Source organism: Oncorhynchus mykiss, chromosome 24 (assembly GCF_057628025.1).
Source record: "Oncorhynchus mykiss isolate SJ-2025 chromosome 24, ASM5762802v1, whole genome shotgun sequence".
NCBI classification, from domain to species: domain Eukaryota; kingdom Metazoa; phylum Chordata; class Actinopteri; order Salmoniformes; family Salmonidae; genus Oncorhynchus; species Oncorhynchus mykiss.
The window spans coordinates 14,471,061-14,481,067 of record NC_143045.1 but is presented as its reverse complement, the minus strand read 5'-3'; the positions used below and the strand labels follow the sequence as shown (position 1 = coordinate 14,481,067).

The following is a 10,007-nucleotide window of genomic DNA, read 5'->3' as shown; positions in this document are numbered from 1 at the left end:
GTGTTGTCCAATGAACGTTGTAACCAATCCCTCTTCGTTTAAAAAAAAATTAGATTCAACTTTGTCATTGAACAAGTACAAGTACAGTACAACGAAATGCAGTTAGCATCTGACCAGAAGTGCAAATAAGCATGCAAAAATGTACAACTGAAACAATTAGGTGCAATGTATGTTATTAAATGGGATGTATAAATGGCAAGTACAAATGGCAAGTCTAAATGTGCAATGAAGGCAAATTGAAAGTGCAAGGAGGCACGCAACTGAAATGCAGGAATAGCAGCAATGGGGTTACTGAGGTAGACATGTACATGTTCAACTGAATAATGTCCTTAATCAGACTATGCAAAGCAATGTCAGAGTCCACTAGTACTGTGAAGAGTGCAAAGAGAGTAGTGCAACAAGGTCCCTGAGAGGCAGTACTAAGATGTGGGCGGGTGGATATGGCTAGTGCCGTGTCACAGAGTTCAGCAGGGTTACATTAGCTGGAAAGAAATGTTCTTGAGCCTGCTAGTGTGGGAACGTAGAGACCTGTACCGCCTGCCTGATGGTAAGAGGGAAAACAGTTTGTGGCGAGGTCCTCTGAGATGTAGACACCCAGGAATTTAAAGCTGGGCACACGCTCAACCTCAGTGCCATCAATGACAACTGGGGCGTGGCTGCAGCTTTTAGACTTCCTGTAATCCACAATGAGCTCCTTGGTTTTCTTTGCATCGAGGGCCACGTTGTTGTCAGAGCACCATGCAGCCAGATGCTTGACCTCCTCCCTGTAGGCTAACTCGTAATTCTCTTTGATCAGGCCTACCACCATGGTGTCGTCTGCAAACTTGACGATGGTGTTGGAACCGTGTACAGAAATGCAGTCGTAGGTGAAGAGGCAGTACAGGAGGGGAAACAACACAAAGCCCTGTGGCACACAAGTGTTCAGGTTCAGGGTTGAGGAGGTGAAGTTATCTAACCTGACATTCTGGGGTCTGTTGATTAGGAAGTCCAAAGTCCAGTTACAGAGAGAGGGGCTGATCCCTAGGTCCTGGGGTTTGGTGACCAGCCTAGAGGGAATGACTGTATTGAATGCTGAGCTAAAGTCTATGAACAGCATTCTCACATAGGTTAACAGTTAACCACCTAACTGAGGAACTCAATTTAACCTTGCGCAATACCCTAGATGCAGTTGCACCCCAAAAACTAAAAACATTTCTCATAAGAAACTAGCTCCCTGGTATACAGAAAATACCCGAGCTCTGAAGCAAGCTTCCAGAAAATTGGAACGGAAATGGCGCCACACCAAACTGGAAGTCTTCCGACTAGCTTGGAAAGACAGTACCGTGCAGTATCGAAGAGCCCTTACTGCTGCTCGATCATCCTATTTTTCCAACTTAATTGAGGAAAATAAGAACAATCAGAAATTCCTTTTTGATACTGTCGCAAAGCTAACTAAAAAGCAGCAGTCCCCAAGAGAGGATGGCTTTCACTTCAGCAGTAATAAATTCATGAACTTCTTTGAGGAAAATATCATGATTATTAGAAAGCAAATTACGGACTCCTCTCTAAATCTGTGTATTCCTTCAAAGCTCAGTTGTCCTGAGTCTGCACAACTCTGCCAGGACCTAGGATCAAGAGAGACACTCAAGTGTTTTAGTACTATATCTCTTGACACAATGATGAAAATAATCATGGCCTCTAAACCTTTAAGCTGCATACTGGACCCTGTTCCAACTAAACTACTGAAAGAGCTGCTTCCTGTGCTTGGCCCTCCTATGTTGAGCATAATAAACGGCTCTCTATCCACCGGATGTGTACCAAACTCAAAGTGGCAGTAAAAAAGCCTCTCTTGAAAAAGCTAAACCTTGACCCAGAAAATATAAAAAAAACTATTGGCCTATATCGAATCTTCCATTCCTCTCAAAAACATTTTTTTTAACTATTGCGCAGCAACTCACTGCCTTCCTGAAGACAAACAATGTATACGAAATGCTTCAGTCTGGTTTTAGACCCCATCATAACACTGAGACTGCACTTGTGAAGGTGGTAAATTACCTTTTAATGGCATCAGACCGAGGCTCTGCATCTGTCCTCGTGCTCCTAGACCTTAGTGCTGCTTTTGATATCATTGATCACCACATTCTTTTGGATAGATTGGAAACCCAAATTAGTCTACACGGACAAGTTCGGGTCTGGTTTAGATCTTATCTGTCGGAAAGATATCAGTTTGTCTCTGTGAATGGTTTGTCCTCTGACAAATCAACTGTAAATTTCTGTGTTCCTCAAGGTTCCGTTTTAGGACCACTATTGTTTTCACTATATATTTGACCTCTTGGGGATGTCTTTCGGAAACATAATGTTAACTTTCACTGCTATGCGGATAACACACAGCTGTACATTTCAATGAAACATGGTGAAGCCCCAAAATTGCCCTCGCTAGAAGCATGTGTTTCAGACATAAGGAAGTGGATGGCTGCAAACATTCTACTTTTAAACTCTGACAAAACAGAGATGCTTGTTCTAGGTCCCAAGAAACAAAGAGATATTCTGTTGAATCTGACAATTAATCTTAATGGTTGTACAGTCGTCTCAAATAAAACTGTGAAGGACCTCGGCGTTACTCTGGACCCTGATCTCTCTTTTGAAGAACATACCAAGACTGTTTCAATGACAGCTTTTTTCCATCTACGTAACATTGCAAAAATCAGAAACTTTCTGTCCAAAAATGATGCAGAAATATTAATCCATGCTTTTGTCACTTCTAGGTTAGACTACTGCAATGCTCTACTTTCCGGCTACCAGGATAAAGCACTAAATAAACTTCAGTTAGTGCTAAATACGGCTGCTAGTAACCTGACTAGAACCCAAAAAAATTATCATATTACTCCAGTGCTAGCCTCAATACACTGACTTCCTGTCAAGGCAAGGTTTTACTGCTAACCTACAAAGTATTACGTGGGTTTGCTCCTACCTATCTCTCTGATTTGGTCCTGCCATACATACCTACACAAGACGCAGGCCTCCTAATTGTCCCTAGAATTTCTAAGCAAACAGCTGGAGGCAGGGCTTTCTCCTATAGAGCTCAATTTTTATGGAACGGTCTGCCTACCCATGTGAGAGACACAAACTCGGTCTCAACCTTTAAGTCTTTACTGAAGACTCATCTCTTCAGTGGGTCATATGATTGAGCGTAGTCTGGTCCAGGAGTGTGAAGGTGAACGGAAAGGCTCTGGAGCAACGAACCGCCCTTGCTGTCTCTGCCTGGCCGGTTCCCCTCTTTCCACTGGGATTCTCTGCCTCTAACCCTATTACAGGGGCTGAGTCACTGGCTTACTAGGTCTCTTTCATACCATTCCTAGGAGGTGTTGGGGGGCTAGTTTCTTATATCTGGAGTACTTCTCCTGTCCTATCCGGTGTCCTGTGTGAATTTAAGTATGCTCTCTCTAATTCTCTCTTTCTCTCTTTCTTTCTCTCTCTCGGAGGACCTGAGCCCTAGGACCATGCCTCAGGACTACCTGTCATGATGACTCTTTGCTGTCCCCAGTCCACCTGGCCGTGCTGCTGCTCCAGTTTCAACTGTTCTGCCTGTGATTATTATTATGAACATTTGAACATCTTGGCCATGTTCTGTTATAATCTCCACCCGGCACAGCCAGAAGAGGACTGGCCCCCCCACATAGCCTGGTTCCCCTCTAGGTTTCTTCCTAGGTTTTGGCATTTCTAGGGAGTTTTTCCTAGCCACCGTGCTTCTACACCTGCATTGCTTGCTGTTTGGGGTTGGCTGGGTTTCTGTACAGCACTTTGAGATATCAGTTGATGTACGAAGGGCTAAATAAATACATTTGATTTGATTTGATTAAGGTAGGCCAAAACCAGTCTTTCGAAGCACTTCATGATCGTGGGGATGAGTGCAACAGGTTGGAAGTCATTCAGGCTTGATGCGGTCGACTGCTTCGGCACTGGCACAATGGTTGAGGTCTTAACGCACGTGGGGACAACCACCTCGGCCAATGACGGGTTGAAATGTCAGTGAAGACCTCGGCCAGCTGCCCAGCACATGCTCTGAACACACGACCGGGGACGCCAACAGGACCACCAGCCTTGTGGGCATTCACCCTGCTCTGTGCAGGCAACACATCTGCGATGGATAGTCTGAGGGGGAGCGCAGCTTTGATGGCTGGATCTTTGTTGTCCCGGTCGAAGTGAGCTTAGAACCTGTTTAACTCATCGGAGATGGAGATGTCGCTGGCTGTGGGAGTAGGGTTTTTTTGGCCGGTAGTCTGTGATGGCTTGGATGCCCTGCCACATGTGTCGAGGGTCGGAGTTGTTGTTGAAGTGCTCCTCAATCCGCAGTTTGTGGTCATGTTTACATCTTGAGGCCTTTTTGTGTGTCTTTACCTCTCTGTTCATACAAGGCTTCTGGTTGGGGAAGGTCTTTTTTAGTTTATGGGTGGTGACATTGTTGATGTGGATGTAATCCAGAACGGAAGAAGCATATGTTTCGATGTCCGTATGGGAGTCAAGGATGGCCTGAGTGGCAAACAATCTCCAATCTGTATGTTGAAACTGTTGACGCCTCTGGCCACACTTTGACTGTCCTCACTGATGGTTTCACGTGTTTAATGAGGGGTAAATACTTGGGGAGTAGGAACAGTGAAAGGTGATCCGCCTGTCCCGGGTGGGGGAGTGGAATGTTTGTATAGCATTAGCATCCAGCGGTATATAGGCTGCAGTAACAACAATGGATGTAAGCTCCTGAGGCAAGTAGAAAGGTCTGCACCTAATCATCAGGTACTCTAGATTGGTTGAACAGTGACTCCCGGTTATGTTACTGTCTGTACACCAAGCTTTATGTACATAAATGCACAGACCACCTCCTCTGGTCTTACCAGTCCTCTGCCATACGATCAGCCCTGAAGACGTCGCGCCCGTCTAGCCCAATAGCGTTGTCAGGTATGCTGTTGTTTAGCCACGTTTCTGTGAAAATCATGATGCTGCAATCCATAATACTTTTTTTGTGAGATGATTCTTAGTCGTATTTCGTCCATTTTGTTCGCCAGTGACCGGACGCTAGCGAGGAAAAGGCTAGGTAGTGAGAGCCGATGTGGGTTAGCTTTTGACAAGCCCGGAGGCCACCCTGCTTCCCTCTCCTTTGTTTACGATCTTGATCGGGATCTCCAGTGGAAGTTGTAAGTTGTCAAAAAAAGTATTTGTGCATTGTGTTCCAATATCCAGGAGTTCTTGTAAGCTATATAAAGTGAATATCAGGCTGTGCTGAGTGAATAAACTAAGAACAGTTAAGTAAATTACAACTTATTCTCAAAATCTGGGTAGACGCCGAGCCTTGAGTTGTACACGCGCCGCCATTCTATCAGGGGCGATTGGAAAAAGCTGTTCAAAAGAGGACATTGTATTATCATTTCTTTGTACTCCCTGACGAAGGCCATGCAGCCGAAACACGGCAGAGTTTTTACATTTTGTTTCCATTGAACATGCCATACAAATAAAGGCATAAAGGCATGATATTTATCTTCTTCATTTCCCCACTCTCTCCACTGGATCCACGTCGCACCAAAAAGCATGCGTCACAGACACTGGGAATCTTTCAACTTCAAGTGCTCCGCCTCAACACTTAATGCCACCCCTGTTATCACTCCTTTAAATGGCGCCCTGCTCCAGGGAGCAAAGTAAGTCATACTTCTTGTCCGAGTTACCTTCACCAACTCAACAGTCCCCAACCTCTTCTCCACCCAACCTGACACCACATATGATTCAGCCAAAATGCAAGGATCAATTCTCTCCAAAAAATATCACTGGGTCAGAATCGTCTATGTCATAATCAGGATTATCACACATGCCACCTCAGTTAATTCGTCCTCACTGTCATCATGTTAAATTTCCTTCTGTAGCTCCTCCAAAAGTTGTGTGATATACCATTTCATATTTACTCAAAACAAGTTCCACTTTTCTCATTTTTTTCCTGTCCGCCATCTTACCCATACCTCATGCCCACACCGGCAGCCTTCAATGACCCAAAGACAAAAATGTGTCACTAGCAAACTTCCTACAGATGTAGGATCTTCATTTGATCACCCTGTTGCAGGATAACTTTCCTGTGTTGCAGGAAATGTCGAATTTGTAATGTATTTGAAGTTTAAAAAGACTTCCGAAGTTTGTAATTTCCACTTAGAAATTTCAGACTTGATTTCCTCTGACGGAAATTGTATCAACCCTTACAAAATGTCCATTAATTAAAATCCACATAATTATTCACATTTCCTGTTGCGGCAAACTGGCTCAAATTAAGATCCTACATTTGTAGTTCAACTGATGGGCCATCAGCTCATATCAGCTAGTCAACTCAGCCAGGGAAACACAAATGAATGTTTTTCACACCTTCCATTAATGTGACATATGTGACTTGCCGTCAAATCTTCCCTCGGAGAGAAGGCCATTCCCCAAACTATTTTAATAAACTTTGATATTGCATTTAGTCTCTGTTATTCATTCAGTTAAGACTTCACTCATTTGAACTAATTTTGAACAGTAATTGGAAACCTTAGGTCTGCTAGAAACAATAATAAGTGCTATTTTTTGATTATATATAGATCCCCAAAAATGTGCGTGTTATTTGTTTGTTTTAAAATCATTCTCTTTCATGTTCCATTGCACTCCATTCCGTAGGCTACCTCACTATTCAATCTGGAATCAGGGGTAGACATAACACAGTTAATGTAAATCGGTCTCCCTCCATTTAGTATGATATGTTACTAATTACAACTTGTAACGTTTCATAGCAACCAACCAACTACCCACCCTCCTTAAATGTTTGCCCTAAGTAACCTTTTGTCTTATGTAACCATACCAAACATAACATAAATTATTGTACCAATTTGTTGACTGAATTTACATTTACCATGTTACGTCTAGTTTATGAGACCAGGCTGCACTTTTCTCAATTTCATCTACATCTGATATTATAAACCTATGTGTTAAATTAGCTTTTATAGGCTACAGTAGGCTATAGTTTAGGTGTAGCATACAGCTGCATTTCTAATACACTTGACACCTGTATGTCGTAGTGGAGACCAATATCTATCTTGTTATTAAGCTATATAAAAGAACGGTTATTGATATGTATGATTAGTAAATTATATGTATTTTTGCAGTGATTGGACCTAGGTCTACAGTAGCAGTAGGACATTTACTAATACAATTTATTCTTTAGCGTTTGAGCGAGAGCGAGCGGGAGAGAGGAGGATTTTGATAGCAAGACCTGGTGCGAAATAGCTATCCAATTATCTTTAATCATTACAAATAAAAGCCGAGTATTGACAAGTCATGATAAAAACAGATCTCATAAGGTTGGAAATTCTGTGAACTACACCAGTCCATGTAATGAGTTTTGGAAAGATGTATATTCACACATGCTAAAATTTCTAAACACCATGGCCATTGTCCTTATTCGTCCTGATCAGTTCAGCAGCAATCTTCGCCAATCTTCTGTGCATAGTAGCCTAGTTTTTGGAATTACTTTAATTCATTGTGGGCTGTGGAATGTTGTACCACTCCTCTTCAATGGCTGTGCGAAGTTGCTGGATATTGTCGGGAACTGGAACACGCTGTCGTACACATCAATCCAGAGCATCCCAAACATGCTCAACATGTCTGGTGAGTATGCAGGCCATGGAAGAACTGGGACATTTTCAGCTTCCAGGAATTGTGTACAGATCCTTGCAACATGAAGCCATGCATTATCATGCTGAAACATGTAATAGCAGCAGATTTTAACATTGATATATTTATATGGGCACAAGCACGGTTTATGAAATAAACTGTTCACAGAGGAAATTTAGCAAGTTTAATGATTATTTCCTGCAATTCTACACATTTTGTTATGGGGTACAAAGAAAATGTTGCAATTCTATACATTTTGCCATGTCGTGTGTATTCAGGTGATATTTGAGTGAATAAACAGTTACAACAATGTCTATGGACTAAAAAAACTAATCCATTAGCTGACATGGGCTAGTTGATCTATACATTTCTGACAAGTTGTACATAGCTCTCTAAGGTATGCAATGACTAACATAACAAGAGGAACTGCTGATGCACTACACAGTTTTTTTTGGGGGGGGGGGGGGGGGGGGGGGGGTAGTGCCGACACCTTGTGCGGGAACCACTCACTTAGAATGTTATGCTGTAGGCGGTTCTCTATGTTAAAACGAACACAACTCACAAGCTTTTCCTCTCAGGGACATTATCATTGGATAGTGGTATTAAACAACACCTGTGCTTAAATGACAGTGTGAACATATATTTAAGAATTAAGCAGAAACAGACGGGCCAGGTAGTTAGGCCAAATGCTGGATGGGCTGATCCATCTTTAGCTCAGTGACCGGTCCAATAGCCAGTTTTAGCATGGGCTGCGGCATTGAGGACTTTGACCATTTTGAAGTAGTAACTGGGGAATAAGCCAATGAATTATACTTATGAGCAAACTTTAGCCAACCTTGGCTTTATACCTGTTAAAGAAAACACTGTCCAGGTGGCAGTATGCACCCTTCCAGTCTGTTTGAAAACTCCTAAAAGTAGTAGAAGAAAATGGACTACTTTAAAATGGAGATTGCCTCAATGGTGCTTCCAGTGCTCTCACAGATGCCATAATGGGACAGACACACTGTTGTGATGTTGATCTAAGTCTATAGATCTTTCACTACTAGGGGAATACTTTACTGCTTTTACTGCTTTACATATTTTTACATTCAATTATAGCAACTATAAGTAAGAAAACATAATTCAACATGAGAAAAAGGAACTATCAGGTTATGTTTTAGGGTAAATGCCTAGTACCCTTTTACAAGCATGCCTGATTTGAACCATCCTAACGCCATACATTAAAGGATTGAAAAGTGGTGGACATATCAGAAAATAAATGAATAAAATAGTGCGAAGTATAGGTGGAAGATCTGCAGTTTCATACCTGCCTTGTAGAATCACAAATAACCAGCCAAAGAAGAAATTCAGCATAGAGGCTATATGTGGTGTGCAAGTGTTAAATGCTTTCTGTTTTGTCTCTTTTGAAGACTTTAAACATATTTGTAGAATTCTTACATATGAGTATATGGTAGGACATATAATACAATAAATATAAACCACAGTGACAAGAAGACCCCATATGTTATTCAGCGTAGTATTTGAACAGGCAAGCTTGACGACTGAGTAGTTGTCACAATACAGTCTGTCTAGAATGTTACCACAAAATTGCAGTCGCAAACTCAGGGAGATATTGATGGCGTTGAGAAAAAAAGAAGACAAGCACGACAGCAGAATTAAGCCACAAATTATTTTAGGTGTCATAATATTGTTATACTGTAGAGGATAACAAATAGAGATGTACCTGTCATAGGACATAACTGCTAAATTACTAAATTCTGTTAGAGCATATGTGTACAACACATAAATCTGGAGATAACAATAAAGAAGGGAAATATCTTGTGTGTCAGACAGCAAGTAAAACATGAGAGCAGGAAACAAACCAGTGCTCCCATACAACTGATTAACAAACAAAGCACATAGAAACAGATACATGGGTTCATGAAGGCTTCTTTCAATGCAGATAACTCCAATAAGTAAAGCATTGGCAAGAATGATGACAAAATATAAAACAGTTACTACAGCAAAGTAGAAATACTTCAATTGTCCGATATCACCGTATGCAGCAAGCCTAAACACCTTAAAGTGAGTAGAGTTTTCCATGGTCCTGGTAGATGGTAAAGATGTGCTGTCAATGTTTGAAGAAGAGGAGCAAATCTTCCTACTGTAGCTTTCATATAAGTTAAATTGATGAAATCACAAAGAACAGACAACCTAAATGGATAATTCCTTGACTTGTTGATTCAGTAATAGATTTCCCCACATATACAGTATACTCACCAATATAGACTGCTTTTCATTCTCCTGATAACATAATTCAAAAAATATTTTACTTTGTATCCTGTACTCATGTAACTTATTACATTCAAATG

At 41.6% G+C, this 10,007-nt stretch overlaps 1 protein-coding gene across 1 annotated transcript; it reads right to left on the bottom strand.

Annotated features, from left to right (window-relative positions):
- Positions 1-8,805: 8,805 nt before the first annotated feature.
- On the bottom strand, positions 8,806-9,738 carry LOC110503329 (olfactory receptor 11A1-like). Its single transcript, XM_021581695.3, has one exon. It carries the CDS (start codon positions 9,736-9,738, stop codon positions 8,806-8,808), a length of 933 nt encoding a protein of 310 aa, XP_021437370.3.
- Between the last annotated feature and the right edge of the window lie 269 nt (positions 9,739-10,007).

Coding starts and splice junctions, on each gene's coding strand:
- LOC110503329 (XM_021581695.3), bottom strand. CDS start 9,738: ATGGAAAACTCTACTCACTTTAAGGTGTTTAGGCTTGCTGCATACGGT.